At 47.7% G+C, this 21,211-nt stretch overlaps 1 protein-coding gene across 2 annotated transcripts in view; it reads left to right on the forward strand.

Moving 5' to 3' along the window:
- Nucleotides 1-11,428: 11,428 nt before the first annotated feature.
- The window catches only part of Xylt1 (xylosyltransferase 1), a 286,510-nt gene continuing 276,727 nt past the window's right edge, over nucleotides 11,429-21,211 (forward strand). Inside the window, exon 1 of one of the 2 annotated variants that reach the window (XM_087586867.1) lies at nucleotides 11,429-11,949. In XM_087586867.1, coding sequence (XP_087442993.1) covers nucleotides 11,602-11,949 — 348 coding nt within the window. In that variant the 5' untranslated portion in view covers nucleotides 11,429-11,601. 2 annotated transcript variants of the gene reach the window in all.

The following is a 21,211-nucleotide window of genomic DNA, read 5'->3' on the forward strand; positions in this document are numbered from 1 at the left end:
TACTCAGTTGTCTGCTACTGAGTTGCCTCTCCAGCCCAGACCTGGACTTTGAATGGAGCATCTCAGCCTTTCTATGGTGCAGATCCTGGCTTGTGTGCTGAAGCCACTTCCCTGACAGCCTAGGCCGAATGCATAGGAATTGCCAGAGTTGGAGCTGGGATATCAGTAGTTTTTAGACCTCACCCAGATGAATGTGTCCTGCAGTCAGGCCTGAGAGCCCTGTGTGGGATTGGGAAATATTCAAGTAGCACTGGGGACTTCTGTTTACAGATAGTGACATGCAACTAGGCTTACCTCTGATGGAGAGACTTTTTCAAGGCTGAATATTGCTTCTCTTTTTACTGACTTGTTTTCTCAATTTTTTTTGTCTTGAACCTTTCTTATTTTAAACTTCTTTGAAGAAATTAGCCATTTAGGTGACCAGTGGACAAACCTGCCATAAAGTTCCAGGCAGCTCTCTCCTATTTTCCTTCAGACCTGAGATTTCTAGTGCCTTGTTTTTTTTGAGGTAACAATGTTGCTTTTGTCCTAAATTAGATTTGTGGGGAGTTAATATGGTGTTTCTTAAAGCAGGCTTTCCAGAAAGCTGCTTTAAGCTGGCAAGGCATTCCTGCACCACAATGAATGAATGAATGAATGAATGAATGAATGACACTCAGAAAAGGCTTTGAGTTTATTTCACTCCTCTGCCATAGTTTATACACATTTCTAGTGTTAGGTTTGGGTGAGGAACTGTTTAGGTCCCTCTTATCCAGAGCACAGCAGCCTCCTCTATCCCTCAGCTGCTCTGGAAGCCATGACAGGCGCTCTGTGGAGCCCCTGCCTTTGGGTTGTTATTCTCACATCTCCAGTTGACCATGCACTCTAACCAATGAGGACTACTGTGGCACAACCCCTATGATGGAAACACTAAAGGGTAGAAGCTCTGCCCTTGCCCTGCCTCCCAGGAGTCAGAAGAGTCTGAAAGCAAGCACGCCCTCTGAGCTACTTATCAACCACCCCCAGACCCCACTGTGCCATGCATTCCCAAGCTCCCCCAGACTCCCTCCTCCATGCTATCATTGGCAATGCTAAGACATCTCCAGATAAATCTCCCCCTCTCTGTCCCTTCTGAACCCCAACTTTCTGAGACACTGGCATGATAGTGCTTCTTTCATTGTTAGCTCTCTGTCTAGAATCATTTTTACTTTACTTTGCCTTTTTGACTTTACTTCTGAGACGAGGTCTTGCCACATCCTACCTGGCCTGGAATTTGTTATATATCCCAGGCTGGCCTCCAACTCAAGATCCTTATGCCTTAGTCTTTAGAGTGCTGGGATGGCAGGTTTGTGTTCCCATGCCTGCTTTTCTTCTTCTTCTTCTTCTTCTTCTTCTTCTTCTTCTTCTTCTTCTTCTTCTTCTTCTTCTTCTTCTTCTTCTTCTTCTTCTTCTTCTTCTTTCTCCTCCTCCTCCTCCTCCTCCTCCTCTCCTCCTCCTCCTCCTCCTCTTCCTTCTCCCCCTCCTCCCCCCTTCTTCTTCTTTTTTTAGTAATTACTAAGTCCTAGTTATTTTCCTAGTTATCTGTATAATGAAGGCATGATAGTCTAAAACTTTTTCTGAGACTGCAATTTTTGACATAGATTTTCATATAAATATGCTTTTATTTTGAGCTTTATTATTATTATTATTATTGTCATTATTATTAGAATTTCATGTGAGCATTTTCCCTTGCTTCTCTACCCTCCAATGGCTCCCATGTTCCCCCTACTCTCTGTCAGAGTCATGACCTTTTAATCATTATTCTCTCTCTCTCTCTCTCTCTCTCTCTCTCTCTCTCTCTCTCTCACACACACACACACACACACACACACACACACACACCTGCTCAGTCCATTAAGTGTTGTTGTTGCATAAGATTGATTGTATGTCTCAGATTTTAGGTTGTTAAAAAATAAAACATTTCTAAAACCATTTCACTGTTATCACAGAGAATTTAGTTTAAGAAAAGTCCTTTTTCTTGGTGTTTGTTGAGGTTTCTGTCTGTCTGGGTGTATAATAGACTTGGATTAAAAGGACCAGCTACTTTCTGTTTAGGTATCTCTGCCTCTCATGAACCCGGGGAATTGAGTTCGCAGGTTGCTCTTAGGGTTGTTTCCATGCCTCTCCTCATTCTTATTTCTATTTATCTACTTACTATGAAAAACAAGTGTATTGATTTCTTCAAATATATATGTTTTTATTTTATCAAGGTCTCATTTTTTTTCTAATAGTTTTTAGTCTGTGTGAGAAGCAACAACAAGAACTTGGTGCCACTGGAAGGGCTTTAAATATTCATTGATTCCTTTAACTCCCCTGATAAGGAGGATTCAGTGTTCTCCCAGCTTTGCACAGGCAGAGAGGCATAGACATAAAAAACTTGCCCAGAGTGTGATTATGAACCGTCCACTACCGTCTCACACATTTGAACACTTGGCTTCCGTCTAGTGGCACTGTTTGGGAAGGAAGTGGAATCTTTAAGAAATGGAGACTTATTGGAGCAAGTGGGTCACCAGAGGCCGACCCTGAGGTTTTATAGTCCACCCCACCTGGTTGTGGATGAGATGTGTACAGCCTGTTACCATGCCTTCCCCGCCATGGCGGAATGATCCCAGAATAAGTCCTTCTTCCCTTAAACTGCTTCTTGCTATTTGGTCACAGCAATGAGAAGAGCAACTAGGATACTTCACTGAAAAGCAACTAGGACACTTCACTGAGAGAATGTGACATTTGCAGCTGGGTGTTTTGCATCTTGAGTCTCGTCCCATGGCAGGTGAAACCCTCCTGTCTGTTGCTACCTCATTCCACTGTGAACACAGGCTCTTGTGACATTCATTCCTGTTAACTCTGACTGATGACCCAAGCCAGGACAACATTCACCCTTAGCTGTCTCTGAGCTGTGAGAGAAGGCTTACCGTGTGCCAAGTGGATAGCTGGAAATACAGAAATGCCCAAGACATAGAAAGCCCAGCTATACGGAGTGTGCAACTTAGGTAGTTCATGCTATGGGGAAGATGGGGACAAAGTCAAGATGATTGGCTTGGCATTGCTGGCCCAGCTACTAAGTCCACCAGCAGAGCCTTGAGGGACACAAACATATGAACAAAGGCAGATGAACGAATAGGGTGATGCCGTGGAGTGAACGTCCTTCTGGTCCGTTCCAAAGGTGGTAACGAAGATCGCATGAAGACCATCATGAGGAAAGAGGGGATAGGACAGGTATAGTGGACTCTAAAAGTTACAGACTTCCAGGCTGCTTCTATCTGTCTGGCTTATCACCTGTACCCTCTTGGTTATAGAGTGGCTGCTGAAATCCCCACTACACAGTCTGTATTCCAGTTAGAAAGGAAATGAGAAGGGGTGAGGACTGCTGATCCTAGTATATTTAAAACCTTCACCTAGAAGTGTCTCTTGGAAGTTTTACTTCTTCCTACCATCCTTTCCCACATTACTTCTTTATAAAAATTATTTATTAAATAATGTATTTATTCTTATGTATATGAGTATACTGTAGCTGTATTCAGACACACCAGAAGAGGGCATCGGCTGAACTTGACCAGAGAACAATCCAGGGCTGGACAACAGCATCTGTCAAAGGAGACTTTGGAGTGGCTGAGGCAGGTGTAGTGAATCAGATAAATGGATGTCTGGATGAAGCACGACTAAAGCCTGACACACCGGGTGCTTCCTCACCGGGTGCTTCCTCTCCTTGGTTGGTAAGATTGTACAGTGTGTGTGTGTGTGTGTGTGTGTGTGTGTGTGTGTGTGTGTGTGTGCGTGCGTGTGCGTGCGTGCGCATATGTGTGTATGTATGGGCATGTGTTCTTGTATGTTCATTTGTGTACATGTATGTGTGTATGTATATGCACGTGTGTTTGTGTGTGCATATGTGAATACATGAGTGTGCGTGTGCGTGTGTGTATGTGTGTATGAATGTGTATGCGTGTATGCGTGTGCGTGTGCGTGTGTGTGTGTGTGTGTGTGTGTGTGTAAAAGTAACTTTTATTTGCCAAACGTAGTTGTCTCAGAGGCTTACTGCCTCTGTCTGCTAACTAAGCCTAGACCTGGAAGCATCTACCCTCTGTACAATCTAATCTAGGCCTAGAATGTTCTCAGCCTCTGAGACCTGCTGTTGAATAAGCTCACCCTTTCTAGTTCTTTCTGATCTCTAACTGGCCAATTCAACTCAGCTGTTCTGACTCAAACTCCTCTCCACGTTGACTGATTCAATCTGGCTTCTCTTGGGTCCCCTCAGTTGTTCTGCCTGACCTCAAACTAACTCTAGCAACCTGTTCTAATCTTCTGGCTCCTTCCCACTCTCTGGCTCATTCTGTCATCACCCATGTCTAGCATGTTCTTTCTTCAACCCGTCTCTGTAAAACTCTCCTGGTAAATCTGACTTCTTTGCACTACCCCTTCAATAGCTTCCCTTGTCTTGATTCTCATGAGAGTTGGGTGTATCCTAGGCTGTCAAATCTTTCTCTGATTCATCACCTTGTCTGCCACTCAGTTATACATCACTTTTAAACATGGATGCTTCCTTCTACAAACTAACTTTACCTTCATTGTTTGGAATTAAAGGTGTGTGCTAAGGGTATGCCTGTATTCCAGCCAGAGAGATTAAAAGTGTGTGTAATCTTGGTTTTCATGGTGTGATCAAATATCCTGCAACATGTGACTGAGTGTGTGTGTGTGTGTGTGTGTGTGTGTGTGTGTTCAGGCAAGAAGAACCTTTGCTGTTTCTTTCAATTACTGTCTACCTTGTTTTTCTTTTAAGACGAGGCCTCTCGCTGTCCTAGAAATCACTGATTAAGTTAAACTGGGTGGCCACCAGTCCTAGGGGTCTACCTGCCTCTACCTTGCCAGTGCCGGCTATGATTCTGGACAAACATCGCCACGCCCCCTTTTATCTGGGTGCTGGTGATCAAACTCAGATACTAATGGTTGCCTAGCAAACACTTTGTAATCTGAGCTACCTTTCCAAACCTAAAATGGTATATTTTAACTTTTCCCTTATTTTGTAAAATTTACCCAAACCTTTCCATAGCTCCTATTATGTCCCCACAAGTAGTTAGATTTTTATTAACCACTGCTTGAGAAAATCCCAACCACAGAAATCCAGCAAACATAGCAGTAACCTTCACTTGTAAATCCCAAGAGTATTTTTATACATTAAAAAAAAAAGACCCGAAGTCGTTTGTTCAGTCTATGGTGCATTTTGGAGGCATAAAAGGAGTCAAATTTCTGCAAGAATTGCATCTCAAGGAAAAGATGTGGACCATTTCAAGGTCATTGCCTATGTCACAGGTGAGGCCTTTCCTGTGTCTGGTGGTAACCTGGCTTACCCTACTTACTCTAGTACCTCACTTGATTTTCCTTTCCTACTTTTTGTCCTCAATGGTCTCCAATGGTGCTTGTTTGCAAATGTACCTATTTGTCCTGATACACCTGTCCCAGTGGGTACAAGATCCACAGCAATAGAAGTCCTCTATGGTGCCTTATTCCATGAGTTTCCATGAAGACTGAAAGATGTTCTCATTCAGTGTTCACAAAATGTGTTGCACTGTGTAATACAAAGATCAGCCACTAGTAAACACTAAATAGCTAAATTTCTTCTCACTGCCCATCATCATTCTTGGCCTTGATGGTTGTATTAGATGGGTGTTGCAGAGGAACAAAACAGGTAGAGAGAACGGATGTTACAAGGGGATGTATTAGACTGGCTTCTATCACAGGAGCAGGATAGTCTAAGGACTGGCACCCTGGTAGTTGCTCCATTAACAAGGCTGGATGCTTCAGCAGTCCCAAGCCAGTGCTGAAGGCCTAGAGGGTTCCTGGAGAGATGTTGATCTTCAGTGCACATTGGAAGGCCAAGATACTGGGCTCTGATATCAGGGAAAGATGCTGGCATCTAGTTGCCCACGCCGGCACACCTGGAATGTCAGGAGCCAAACTTGGCACCATTGCATTTGTTTTTAAAGGAAACCATCTCCACGAGTCTAGTTTGAGATGTGGAGGGGGAGCCATTTGTTCCCCTTCTTACCCATCAGAGCATCTCCAGATTGTACTTGAGGCGGTGAGACTTCGCAGCACTAAGTGCGGGTTTTAGACAAAGCAGAGAGTTTCTCAATCAAGGACAGTTTCTCGCTGTCCCTACCTGCTTCCTTCCATTCTCTTCCCTTTAGCTTTCCATAACTATTGGTGCCCGCAAACCCACGAGCCTTCTTAATGGTCACCCCCTAGCACCCTGGTTTCTTGCTCTCTCCAGACCTTGCATGCTAGAAACTGGTCACAGGAAAGTTATTTGCTAACTAGAGCGCCCTCTGCTGATGAAAGAGTCCCTGGAAACACTCCTAGGTTCAGCTGTCGATCTGTCTGCCTGTGGGGCTGACAAGGCCACTTACTTCCCTTGGGTGGGATGGGGTGAAGGACAGAAAGCATCTACGCACAGCCCACACTCTGAAGGGGCTTCTATGACCTTGCTTCTCAGAAGTCCTCCGGCTCGTGGCATTTGCTGGAGAGAGTCGGGGATCCTGTGGGTGGAGGTATTGCGTGCAGAAGTCTCACATCGTCAGGCACATGCAGGTGAGCCACCTGCTTACAGCGTCTGTGTCGATGCAGAAGTGAAACTCAGGAGGAGTTTAAAAAATTCTTTTGAAGAGCAAAGTCGGGTCAATTGGTGGCCTTTGGGTAAAAGCTAACTATAAAAACAAGAAACAGACATGTGATTGAGATTAAAACGGAAACCATATACCTCACTAAATTTGACTGTTAGTCTGAAGTTCATTTAAATTCAGAAGGAGGTATGCGTAGCCCCAGCTCTCTAGAACCCTGTGGCAGGAATATTTGGAAAGGACTGGAGTTTTTTATTTTTAACTTGGTGATCAGGTGGTGACCCAGCTAACAGTCTTTCCTTCCTCCACTGGATAATCCCTCCATTTCTCAATAAATAGATTATACACTCCTGCATACAACGTCACTGGTTTTATGTCCCCTGGAAGACAGGAGCCTTTTTTTTTAAACTTTTCTACTTCACAATACTGAGGGTCAAAGAGTCGGGTGTCCTGCTCACAGATCATGAAATGAAAATATTTCTGAGAATGGTTTTTGAACCTGGATCTGTACCAGGCCTCAAACGGTGCCTGCTTCTTTGTGGAAGAATGCCCCTGTCTCATTTCATCTGCCCCCCAATCCTGCAATTGATGGATGTTCACTCTACATCCAGATTTCACCCAAGGCCTTGAACTATACCAAGTAGCAGAAAGAGGTAAAGAAGTGAGGCAAAAATCTACCTGTGGAGAGACTGGAATATCACAGAGTCCTGATGTTACACAGCCCCCTCCACGGAGCTTTCCATAACCAACCTTTCTCCCCTCTGATGCTTTTAGCCACTTAACTTTGATAAAAAGAGCCTTGCTGTGCACTCCAGACTAGCTTCAAACTGGTAATTCCCCTTTCTCCATATTCCAAGTATGTGTGCCACCAAGGTTGACTTTGTCAATCTAGATGCAAAGTTTTATGTATGAGTTAGCTCATTTAATCCTTCTGAGAAAGTGTCAATAAAGATCCCATTATTTTAAGCCCATTTTATGGATGATCACATTGAGGCATAGAAGTTAACACTCATTACTTAAAAGACTCAGTTAAAATACAGCAGAGGGGCTAAAGAGATAAGAAGCTCCCCAGAAACCACATACGCAGTTGTCCATGACAGCGAGCCCTGGGGAAGTGGAGGCAGTTGATTCTGGGCAGCTTAGGCTTGTTTTCATTTGTTTGTTTGTTTTGTTGTTTGAGATTTTTATAACATCCAGGCCAAAAATCAAATAGAAATAAATAGCAAACAAACAAACCAAAACCCACCCCTGCGGTTCCCTTCTGGCTTTCGTGCACATAAACACACATATGCATGCACACATGCGCACATCAAGCCTGGGCAATCTAGTTCTCATCTATCTCATTTGCTCCTTGCACTGACCCTGGAATTGCTGTCAATGACCTGGCTTGTCCCTCTATCCTGCTGGACAGTTCCTTGAGGGTGAAGACTGTCCTAACCACTTCCTTTGCAATTGCTAGCTCAGGACTGGGCACACCCAATAACTCAAAATGCTCGGTGACAGATTAGCCTTCCCATCCTTGAAGGGACAGAGAAACAAGATTTGGCATTCGAGGTGGTGGTTGAGAATCCCACAAATCAGGGGAAACTTCCCCAGAGCTCTTTCTTCTGGGAGCTGTAGCATGGGAACTGGGGAGCCATATATAAAAAGAAAGGTTCCTTGGGGAATCTTCATCATCCCCAGATTTCGCTTGCCCAGCGGGATGCCTACATGTAATAGGGTTCCATGTATCTTTGTGGAATGAAAAACGGAGCTTTGAAAACCCTGGATACGGTGGTTAGAGCACTGCCAGGCCTCAAGCAGGACCCTGGCCTCTTTCTTATCCAGCAAAGCCACTTGGCTCCTCATGCACAACTAGAAATGAAAAACCCTGTCCCTCCTAAGAAATGCAAAAGTGCTATTTCCATTCGGTAGTTCAGCAAATTTAGGGTACCCACCCTGTGGATCTCCCAGCCATACTGAGATGAGCATTTTAGACACTAATTTACCCTAGCTCCCAACTATCTGTTCTTTTGTTTCATCTTTACCTCCCTATTCTCTCTAAAATGTTTGAAGGGCTACTTATCTTGGAGCTAGAAGAAGATAATCCCAGATGCCACCTCAGGTAAAATTTCCTCCAAAGCCCATCAAATGAGCTGTTTATGGCATCTCTAACCTGCCCAGGGAGATTGAACCTCTTTCTTTCTTGGCTTTTTATGAGTCAAGATAAACAACTCTGTTTCTCCAGGGATTTGGGTCGGGATCTTTAACCTTGGTGGTGAAGCACTGGGGCCCCAAGGGAGCTGAATCACAGTCTGCACCCTGGAGGACTGCTGTTAACTGTGTCATGTGCAAGAAGCATAGGTCATGGCAGCTTTACAGGCAAAGTGCAGTAGAGATCTTGAAACAAAGGTGGCCGGGGGCTGGACTATTCTATACAGCCAATGCAGGACTTGGAGGCTGTGTTTACAAGTCCTCTAGCTACTCACTTAGCACTAAGAGCCCTGAAGTCTGGGAGGGGAGACGACTTGACCATGCTAGGGGGAAGCTCAGTGGAGACTGCATGGACAGACAAGGGAAGCCCTTCTTCTACACCCACCTGCTCCCACCCACCTGGCTCTACCAACCATCTGAAGGGCTACAGAGATAATAGATCTCTGACCCGCAGGCCAGAGGTGAATCATGGAACCCTAGTTAAATTCATTTCCTTGGTCTGGCTTCCTGAGCTTTGTGACTGGTGTAGGGGTAACTTAGGACCTATAAATACTTACTCCATAAGAAAACTATTTCTTCTAAGAGAATCCGGGACTGCAGATGAACTAAAGCCCCAGCTAGTCCCAATCACAGAATCCTCCTGTGCTGTTCCAGTGTGAACAGACCCTTTGGGAGAAAGGAAGAGAAAATTCTGTAGTGGTTGTGCTGGGTTGCTGGATCAAGCCACGCCTGGAGTCGGTTCTCTGCAATAACGGTGATCCAGCAAGGCTTAGTTTTAAATCGTTGGACCAGATGTTTGTATTGCATGAACTACAAATATTCCCAACTGATATATGCAGATAAGCGGAGACTGGCGAGCCAGGGAGCTGCCTCTCCTCTGCAGTCTCACTCTTGATGAAGTGGGAAAGCCTCTGTGCCTGTGCAGAGCTGGAGGGGGCTCTGCAGTGGACTTTAGACTGTCAGGGCAGCAGGGTAATTGAGGACACAGCTATCCCAGTAGCACTCCCATGAACCCATGGCTCCTTTGCAAATTTCTGTAGGGATACTGATCGTGCTTTCTTCTGAGAGTCCATAACTCCCTACATCTGGCTCCTCTAGCTTTCAAGCTCACTGTAGGTAAGAGGCATCCTTTGTCACCTTGGGATTCTTGTACCTGATCCCACCTCTGACCCATCAGTGCTCTAGTACGCTGGTGCAGTGGATGGAAAAGTTCATTTCCTGCCACTGTTTGCTGAGTTCTCTGACAGATTCCCTACACATCCACCCACTTCCCTTAAAAAATCAGGGTGATGTTTAAAAGGGCAGGAGACAAAAGACCAAGAATTCGATGTAGATCCCCAACTCACTGACATAGGTAGGTAGGCATCAGTCCCAGTCATGTGCAGACATTCAGAGATGCTGTGTATCAAAAGGGGAAGGCTATAAGACTGAGTCAGAGAGGGCTGAATGAGTTTGAGCTCAAAAAGATCATTCCTTCCAGACTCTCACTCACAGGAGACAGAGCACAGACCAAGGTCGGGGATTGGGGACGAGGTGGGGGAGGGCAATCCTGATGGCTCAAGGTCACCAATCAGTCCAAGAAAATGCTTCTCCTTTAAAGCAAGGTTGGGCTCACGCAGCTCTGAGTCTAGTGCACATAGCGAGTCAGACATCAGGATGGCTGGATGGAAAGAAGGGCGTTAAGGGAGGCTCTGCGGCTTGGAGAGCGCCTTCAGTTTGTGGCCAGGGAGGGTTGGGAAACTTCTTTAGCCACCCAAGCCATCCACTTGCCAACTGGATTTGGAGGATGTTGGATTGTGAGTCCTTGGGGACCAGAGAAGTGAGTCAGTGAGCCCTGAATCTTTGGTTGGCCCTGGAGTGGGGGGTGACTCAGAAGTCACAGTGCTTGTGCTGATTAACCTCGGAGAGTCATTGAGAACCTTCTCCCATCGTTTCAGTCAGTGATCCAGGAATCCCGGGCTGCACAAGAGCCAGGACCTGTGACACTCCTACGTTTTCTCCCATCTCCACCTGCCAAGGTTTTCTCAGTGCAGCCAAAGATCCCGGGACAGAAAACTCCGCGCCTCCTTCAACTCCGCCTCCAGTTTTCTGCCACTTGGAACACAGGGTCTCGGGACCCTTCTTTCCCTTTTCCTGACCAACGCAAGCTGAACTGCCTTGTTGACTTGTCTATCCTCCACTTTCCCTCTCTCTACGCCTTGTACCGGCCTTTTCACACCCCTACCTTGCTCCCACGCCTGTTCTGGGGGGTGTCTGTCTGCTTCCTTCGCCCCCACCCCCTCCCTCACCTTCTCCTCCCCACGCTGCCCTCGGCTCCTCCTCCAGGCCCCGCCCTCTACTCAAGGCCAGCGTCCCTGGTGGCCCCTTCCCCAGTCTTGGTACCCGCAACGCCTGCCCTAGAACCCTGGGGAGTGGGTTGGGGACCCTGGCCCAGGGAGAAGGGAATCGCGCGGGGCCAGCTCCCTCCCCGAGCCTTGTCCCTGCGTGCGCGCGCCGCGCCCCCTCCGCGGCCTCCCCGCGCCCGCCTCCCGCCTTCCCCTCCTCCTGGTGACGTCCGGGTCCCTGCCCGTCTGAAAACTCCGCGCCGCGGCGGTGGAGGCGGCGGCGGCGGCGGCGGCGGCAGAGGAGGAAAGGGAGGAGGAGGTGGTGGAGGAGAGGAGCAGGAGGAGGAGCAGCGGCGAGCCGGGGCGACGACGGCGGGGCCCGAGCGCGGAGCCCCCGGGATAGAGCGCGCACCGGGGTGTCCCGGCACCCCGCTCGCCCCGGGCCGCCGCGGAAGATGGTGGCGGCGCCGTGCGCTCGGAGGCTGGCGCGGCGCTCGCACTCGGCGCTGCTGGCGGCGCTCATGGTGCTGCTGCTGCAGACGCTGGTGGTGTGGAATTTCAGCAGCCTGGACTCCGGGGCTGGAGAGCAGCGGCGCGCGGGGGCAGCGGCGGGAGCAGCGGAGCAGCAGCAGCAGCAGCCCGCGGCCCCGCGCCGGGAGCGCAGGGACCTGGCTGCCCATCTGCCCGCAGCCCGCGGAGGACCTGGAGGCCGAGCCGGCGGAGGAGGAGCACGGGGAGGCGGCCCCGGAGGAGCCCGCGCACAGCAGCCTGCCAGCCGCGGGGCACTAGCCGCCCGGGCGAGGGTAAGGTGCCCTTTGGGAAGGGGATCGCGAGCCGCGCGGACAGAGATACAGATGGGCGAACCTACCCACGCCTCCCATTGGTCTTGGCCACCCAAGTCCCGATTTCCGAAGGGACTCTGCTTCCTGACTGCCTCTGGCTGCCTCTGGCTGCCCTGGTTACCCTGGGCAGCTGCAGGGTCGTGCACTGAGCTGCGCTGCTCTGTGCGGAGTCTGAGGACCGCCCCCTTGGGGTCTGGAAAGTGAGCTCCAGAAGAGACTTGCTTTCTAGGGGGTCCTGTTCCCTATCACTCTTTCTGGGCTTCCTACTTGCTCTCTGGGTGGGGGCGTTGATGTCTCACTCCCCACTCGAGTGCGTGCATTGGATCGTGACCGGATCCTCAGCCGCTGCTCAAGGGTAGTTCTCCACGCAGCCTCTTTGGTCTGAGCTGTTTGCTTTGGACTGAGAAGAGACCCGGAATGAGTGTGTCAAGTCCTCCACCATATCCCTGGTGCCCAAATCAACACTGGGTCCTGCGTGCCTGATCTGACTTTGGGTCCTGTTTTCCCCGCTGGGTGTCTGCTTCTTCCAGTGCCCAACTTCCTTAGTCCCTAACCTTGCCATCTCTTGCCCTCCCTGACTTCACCTCCTCCAGGACTTGCAGCTTCAGAGTACTGCCCCTTGGTCCCATCTGGCTGTATCTGACTTGACATGGGTGGCCAGTTACACTTACTGTCTGGCTGACTGGCCACACTATCACCACACCTCCCAGTGTGCTTTGCTTTTCTTGATGTGCATAGTCAGGGCTCTTAAACTGTCTTCCACAGTTCTACTAGTACCATCTGGTTGGCTAGGTGGGGCACCAGCTTTTCTTCCTCCTCTATCCCCAACTTCCTTCGGGACATCGGTTTCACCTTTTTCTGAGCTGGGGGGTGGGGGGAGGGGCGGAGGTCTGAGTCCCTAACTACTGTACAGGGTCTGTGCTCTGCATGGGAATAGTGTCTGTCTGTCTTTGGGCTGATGTGATATGCCACGTGACTCTGTTCATCATGCTGGTTCTCCGCAGAGAACTGCCCAGCATCTGAAGGACAGTAGCCGCCAGGGGAGTGTTTCTAGGATCTGTAGGGAGGGAACAGTCCTTGTTATTGCTTGTCACTCCTCAGCTCTTGCTGAACACTGCCTAGACACAGTTACACAGCCAGCCGGGTCAGAAGTGCTTTCTGACGTGCTTAAGTTCTTCGGGACTGTCTTGACCCTTGATGCCCGAGCGCAGCTCTTTGTGTTTGTGAGCTGAAGCAGTCTCAGGACTTGATCTGACAGAGCATTTGGCTGTTCTGTAGCTACCAGGGAGAAGTCTTGCCCTCAGCCGAGGTGAGACTTGTGGATGAGGACCTGAGAATTCTCAATGTCTCCAAGCCTTTTTTACAGCCAAGGGGACCCAGGCACTCACTGCATTTGAACTCCCGGAGTTGATCATGTGTTCCAACTGAAAAAAAAATGCTATTACATGTTTTTTCTGAAATTGGAGACCTACTGGGAGGTGGGAGGAACTAAGAGCATGTAGTGTTGGCTCAGTGTGGAAACAGACAGGGTGGGGATGGGACCAGGGGATTCGCTGTACCTTTTGCAAACGGGCTTCAGGAGGTACCTTCAGGGTACATAGACCACCTGTTGAGATTAGGGCGAAGGGAGGGAAAGAAACCAACTGCTGATTTCTCTATAACTCCCCGATGTTCTGAGCAGCGATGCACAACCCCTCCATGTGTGTTCACCTAGGAGTCATCTCTCATGCCCTAGCCCAGTCACATTGGGTCTGGAATGGGGAAGGTGGGTGGCAGGGTGCCACTTCCCCTTTAAAACTTGTTTTTAGATCTCCAGTCCTAGCAGTGGAGCTTGTCTGCAGATTTACTTTTATCCGTGCATTCGGGAATGTCCTCCCACCCGCATCCTCCAGTGTCTCCATTTCTTTAGCTTCTCATGTAGGCATATATACATTTCATTCTGTTTTCTTTCACTTTCCCATTCCTGGTAGTTCTCAACTGTCCAGTCTAATTGCTGCTCCTGGACTTTTTGTCCTATGCACGTCACTCTCACTCTCCTCTCGTCGTCCTCCTTTCTCACATCCATCCCCAGGAGCTGCAGTGTGCTAGCTGGCTAGAACTAGGGGTCTGCTTGTCCTCCTCAAGGTGTGCCCACCCCAACCCCTGCCCTTTCGTGGAGCTCAAGGAGACCAGAAGGGGGCAGGCTGTTCCCAAAGTCCTTCAGAGCTGGAGCTTGGGATACAGGCAGAGAGAGCCACAGACTGCTAAGGACCACGGTGGCCCTTGAAACATGCCATTCATTTCTGGACTCTGCCTGGGCTTACTGCATGCACAATGCTGCAGAGGGATTCAGGCTGGCATTCAGAAGTGGCACACACACACTTGTGCACACACATGCATGTTCACCCCCCCACACACATGCTTCCTGTGATTTTTTCCAGATGACTTCTGCAAATACCATGGAAGTGTATGCTTGGTCAGTGGTGTTTGTCTCTGTGTCATGCTTTGTGTCAGGCTGGGGTAGGGTAGGGTGAACAACCATGGCTTGGGTGAGTGTGTGGCAAAGGGTGTCGAGCAGCCATTATGACTAGAGTATCTCCTAATGCAGACCTATCTGCTTCTCCTGGTAGCTTTCTCCCTCTCCCAACTTCTGAACTATGATCACGCCTTTTATGTTTGGAGAGCAGCATCTAGGTACAGAGACTGTACCTGTGACTGGGCACTGGAGGCACTTACTTAAGAGAGGAAGGAGCACTCAGGTTTGTACGCAGGCAGGGCCAGAGGGTGTGTTCGAGGATGGCGGTGAGATGAGCATCCCTGCGCAGGTTTGCTAGTATCTATCTCCCTTTCCTCTCAGCATCCCTGAGCTTTCATGTGTTAGTTTGATGCAGATTACAGCTGAGTTCTGTAGCGGGGCGTTTTCTCTGGGCCTCAGTAAGAAACGAACTTCACTGTAGTCTCGGAATATAAAACAGAGAGCACTGAGCTGTAGATGAGGGAAAGTAGTCAGGGGTGAGGGGACTGTCAGAAAGATCAGCCAGCAGAAGTTCTTTAATAGACTTGGGAGGAAATGAAAGTTATGCCCGTGGATGTCATACCCATATTTTCCTCTCTCTTGCTAAAATCCCGTAGTCCCACCATTTGTCACTTGTGTCCTGAGATACACTGTCACTCAAGGTACTTAGGAAGATTCCTTTAAGGAATCTAGTTTTTCAGTGTCCTTGCCCGCTGCAGCTGCAGGCTTACACTAGAAGGCTGGTTTTGGATGGTCTGGCCCCTTTGAAATGCTGATGTTTTTCTGCAGAGATCCCTCATTCTTCACATTACTCAGATAACTCTTGCAGACATTAGCAGTGACTTTGGACGAAGGTTCCAGTGGCGTTGGAGGCAAAGCTTTCCTTTCCGTCTAAATGTTTGCAGAGAGAACAGAGAGTGTTTTGATGGCCGGTTTGTCTCCTCCACACTTCCAGTGAAACATTTTGTCTGAGCAAAGCATGACACTTTGTATGCAGAAGTGTGCATCCTTGAGCGATATTTATCTTGCTGCAGATATAATGCCGTCTGCTTTACCACACACTGGAAATGCTAAATAAAATAGATAAGTAGTAGTCATCTAATTTAATAATAAGATAATAAATACAGGCCAGATGTTCATTATCTGAAATACTTTGAATGGGGGAGTGTTTCAAAATTTGGATTTCGAAAGATACTTTGGGATATTAGCATGTAAATAAAAAGATGGGATGGGACCCAAGATTAAGCACACAAAGTAATTAAACAAAATTATTATTTTCTTTCCTTCTCTCTCTCCTTTCTCTCTCTCTCATTTTTTCTTTCCTCCTGTTTCTCTTCCTCCTGGTCCCCTTTTTTTCTTGTCTTGCTGTGTAACTCAGACTAATGTCTAAATCATGATGCTTCTGAGATTACAGCTATGCGCACCCACACCTGGCTTGAACAATTCATTTGTATGCTATATACATATCTTATATACATGGCCTAAAGGTAATTTTGTACATGATTTGTGCCTGCATTTTAACTGTGACCTGTCATATGAAGCAGGTTTAGAATTTCCACTCCTCATGTCATGCCTATGCTTGGAAAATTTGCGTTTCAGAGCATTTAACAGGTAGGACATTTCATGGGTATGCATGTATGCATGTAGTCACTTTCCTATTCTCTCTAGGCTATTAGCTCATTTAAAAAATCCTTTAAAAGCTTGGATGGTGAGTCGCTTGCTAATTTTTAAACAGGAGGCCAACTGAGGCTTAAAATTCTTATTTTCTGGGGATTGTTTGACTTTGATCCATGTTCTTGACAGGAAAAAAAAATAATGATTTAAGTTAGCATAGAAAGTTGATATCTGTGTGTGTGTGTGTGTGTGTGTGTGTGTGTGTGTGTGTGTGTCTGACTTACAATGCAAACTATTCTTTTTTTTCTCCATCTTTATTAACTTGGGTATTTCTTATTTACATTTCGATTGTTATTCCCTTTCCTGGTTTCCAGGCCAACATCCCCCTAGCCCCTTCCCCTCCCCTTCTATATGAGTGTTCCCCTCTCCATCCTCCCCCCATTACCGCCCTCCCCCCAACAATCCCGTTCACTTGGGGTTCAGTCTTAGCAGGACCAAGGGCTTCCCCTTCCCCTGGTGCTCTTACTAGGCTATTCATTGCTACCTATGAGGTCAGAGTCCAGGGTCAGTCCATGTATAGTCTTTGGGTAGTGGCTTAGTCCCTGGAAGCTCTGGTTGGTTGGCATTGTTGTTCATAAGGGGTCTCGAGCCCCTTCAAGCTCTTCCAGTCCTTTCTCTGATTCCCTCAACGAATACATTGGCGAATGCCAGCAGCAAACCACTGAACTGAGAATGCAGACTATTCTTAAGCCTACCTCTGTAATAAGACTCTACCCGTCTACTCTGAACTGCCGGCAATGAGAGAGAGGGGTTGCAAATCTCTGTGCAGAGAATCTAAGATGCCACCCCACCCCATATAACTGTGCAGGGCGGAGTTCCTCCAGCCTTCAGATTGTTCTTTAAAATCTCTCTCCCTTTTTATTCTCCCCCTGACCCTGCCTGCCTGTGTGTGTGTGTGTGTGTGTGTGTGTGTGTGTGTGTGTTCATGTGGACATGTGGGTGTATGCATCTGGGTATATGTGTGCAGAGGTGTGCATGTGTAGAGGCCAAAGATCAACATGGGAAGCCTCCTCTATCACTGTCAAGCTTAATTTTTGAAACAAGGAGTCTGGCTGAGCCTGAGGCTCACTGGTTCCACCAGGCCGCCTCACCAGTGAGCTCCAGGATCTGTCTGTTCCACCTCCTCGGTGCTGGGATCATAGATGTGTTCCTCCATGGCTGGCTTTTTACTAGAGTGCTGGAGATCCAACTCAGGTCCTCATGTTTGTGCTGTAAACACTTTACAAACCGAGTCACCTCCCAGCGCCACATCTCTTCCTTCATTTTTTTTTCTTTTTCAAGATGTATGAGTATTGTGTCTGCGTTTACACCTGCACAACAGAAGAGGGCATCAGACCACCATGAATCTATCGTCATAGCTGCAATGTGGGTGCTGGGAATTGAACTTAGTACCTCAGGGAGAACAGCCAGTGTGTTTAACTGCTGAGCCATCTCCAGCTTATCTCTTCATTCCTCATGACTGTCTACCACAACAAAAGGCAAAGACTTTGGAGAAAGTGAAATGAATACATAACCAGTACCACCTGTCACAAAAACCAATTAAAGGGACAGAAGAGAAGCGAGGTCTTTCACTGCACCTGAAGCTCACTGATTCCACCAGGCTGACACACTCCTGAGCTCCCGAACGCTGTCTCTCACCATCTCCTCAGTGCTGGGATCATAGCTGTGTCCCACCATGCCTGGGACACGTGATAGGCCCAAGACAAATTTAAGAGTCAATAGGATATCCTCTGATCTACAGAGGGTCAGATCCCAGATTTTCACTGTCTTGTCTCCATGGCCTGGGCAGGTCTCTCTCTGCTTTTCTGCAACTTGAAGCTACCTCTGTGGTGTGCAGAGGGAGAAGGGTACTGACTGATTGGTGAGAACTGGTTTGCTCTGGCCACAGGCTGATGCTCCAGTGTCAGCTGTTTTCTCAGAAGGAAAGCTAGGGTGTTTGGAATAAACATTTGCCTTTTCAAAGTTACTCAATTGCGATAGCTTTTGAGTGAAATTCTGCAGTAGAATGCTTGAGCGTCTTTTGGTGTGGGCCAGCCTTGGAACAGGACAGAGTGAGGTAGAGAGAAGAGTAATATTCATTGATTATTGGCTGTATGCCTGACATTATTTTGGTATTTTGCATTCATGAAGCTTATTCCACCAAATTCCTACCCAGTATGAATATGCGTGTATATGAATGTGTGTGTATGTTTGTGTGTGTGTGTGTGTGTGTGTGTGTGTGTGTGTGTGTGTGTGTGTCTGTATGGGACTGCCTGCTTGCCTATCTGTCTATCTGTCTGTGTCTCTGAATCACTCTATTCCTCTGTCTACACCTCCACTCTAGGAAGCAGGACGTTCTGTTACGCGTTTCATGCAAAGTTGAAACTGAGGAGGGTACCCAACTAGGAGTCGTTGGTCTTATGCTTACTAGTTGTAGTACAGGTCACACTTAAAAACAGAGTTCCACAGACGCCATCTCCCCACGTCTCTGGACACTCCCAGCACTGTGGGGCGAGGCTGCTGCTGTGCTCACATAGATGAAGAGACTGGGAAGCAATCCCAGGCTGCTTCTTGCCCAGTGCTGTCCCAAGTCCTGAGCTCCTCGTCTGTACAGCTTTTCCAAACCCCCTCATGCAGCCATATGCTTCTTGAAAGCCATTCTTCTGTGTTAACAGATTCCTAAAAGTGTGCAGACTCTTAAGAACCAGATCCCTGAAGAACGATGCGAACAGCACAGTTGTTAGCTGCAAAGCTGAGGTCTGAACCCAGGCCTCCCACACTCCGAATGGTCTACTCTACATTCTCTGATGGCTAAGGCCTTGCAGAGGTCGCCTTCTGACCTTAGCATCCCATCACTCCACGAATCCCAACAAAATGCCAAACCCCAGAGGCAAGATTTTGTTTTGTGTCTTTAGAGTCCAGCAAGGTGCTTTGACATACACACAGAAAAACAAAACGAAACAAAAGAAAGTAACAGTGATGACAGCAAAAGGTTTCTTTAGTCCAACAAATGAACACATCCCTTATACCATGTCTGCCTCTTGTTTGTATGAGGAGAACACCAAAAACTACCCTTTTAACACAATTCTTGAGTTTGATAAACTATTAAGTATGACACAGTGTGACGCTCATTCCTCCAGCCCCATGTTGGGTATGTAGACTTGCTCATCCTGCTTTCTACCGTGTTGCAACCTTACTCCGCATGTCGTATGAAGACAGGATTTTATGGCTCCAGAAAAGGAAGAAAGCAGTGTGGCCTCTAGTGAAACACACTACAGAATAGCTGACCAGAGTCTTTGCAGACAGGGAGTCCTGGATTCAGGACGAGGGACAAGGGACAGGGGGAGGTTGTGTAAGGTTTCCAGACCGGTGCAAAATGTCCTCACCCCTGTTCCTGCCACTCCACTCTCCAGTTCAACTGTCCAACTGTTATCTCTGGAGGATCCCATGGCCTGGGCCATCACAGGAGGAGTTATCTCGTGAACATGCAATCCACGCAGGCACTTCCTTCCTCTTGCAACAGGCGTTACTTACTTATTTGCCTGCAGAAACTCCTTGGGTTGTTCCTCTGTGGTCCTCATGGTTTGCTCATCCTTCCATCACCAACCAAAGAGTTACAAGAAGGTAGGGAGTAGAGGCAGGTGGGTGTACCACTGGGGAGGGAGACTGGCATCGATCAGTCCCAGAGTCTAGAAGCACAGATCCCTGACCACATGGAGAAAGATGGGAACTCATTCTCAATTAATTCTTTTGTGAGTCTCTCCTCATTCACTCAGGCCTCTTGAAGGCAATGAAGGGGATTTGTTCCTACTGAAATCAGGCTTGTCCCAGTCAGGTGACCCTGGCTTATCTGGGCTAATGGGTCAGGGGATACCAATGAAGCAGGGTGCTAAGATGTATTTCTGTTTCTATTTGGAGATCTTTCCTGTGAAGCTGGGCTGTAAAGTCACCGTTGATGTAACCGTTTCCTGCCGGAGATGCGCTCACATGACAACTGTGTGATAATGATGGTATGGCAGTGCCAAGGAGGGGAGCGAGTGTTCTTGAGTATTTATCTTGTATCAGACAACTGTGGATTGACTAGACAGCTCTACTCCTACTGAATCTTTCACACCAGCCTACAAGTGAAGGCTGGTGTCTCATCTCCGTTTTTATTGGTTACAAATAACAGCCCTGTAAAATGAATTGGGTGAAAGTTAAATTTCTGAAAAGAGTCCAAGCTAGGAGTTGAAGGGTGGTGACTACAAAGATTGTGTATGGGGCTCTGTCTAGTACACTGCTGGTAAACCTTTGTCTTTAGCCCCGTTTCATTCCATTTATCCCTGTATACTTACATACATCTATTCACCTAGCCATTCATCCATCCGTCAGCCCATCCATCTCATCATCCATGTATCCATGAACAAACAAATGAACGAGTTAATGAATGAAGGAATCCATCCATCCGATGCTCCAAGCCCTTCTGCAGGAGGAGCGTAGCTGGCAAGGGAGGATTAGAATTACAATCACAAGCAGTTCACCAGCTGAACATTCTTCTCTGCTAGGCTTAGATGAGATATGACCTCTTGTATATAAGAGAAAGGTATTCTCTGGTAAAATGGAAATGACAATTAGTGTCATCAAGGGGCTCAGAAGCTTTCCAGTCTCCTACAAGTTCATAACCTCCTGACCAAAGGACTAGTCTGTTCCACTCATGAAGTCTAAGCTCCCCATCCTGTAGTTGAAAGGCTGAACCTATAGAATAGAAAGTGTGGCTAGCCAATTGCAGCCCAAGAGGCAGATTCTGCACCATTTGTGATATAGGCCAGGCTATGATATTGTCTTTACTTACTTGTGGCTCAGTTTCCTTGTCTGAAACTCTGTGGCCTCATAGGCCTTGGTAATAAAAGGTAATCCTGGCCCATCATCAATATCTGTTTTGCCTTCATATATGCACCCATTCATCTCTGCATCATCATTTCATCATCCGTCCATTTATACACCCATCCATCCATCCATCCATCCATCCACTCATCCTCCCACCCACCCATTCATCCATCCATTTATCTGTCTACCCATCCACCCACCTATCCATCC

This window comes from Rattus norvegicus, chromosome 1, assembly GCF_021556685.1.
Source record: "Rattus norvegicus strain SHRSP/BbbUtx chromosome 1, alternate assembly SHRSP_T2T, whole genome shotgun sequence".
NCBI lineage: Eukaryota > Metazoa > Chordata > Mammalia > Rodentia > Muridae > Rattus > Rattus norvegicus.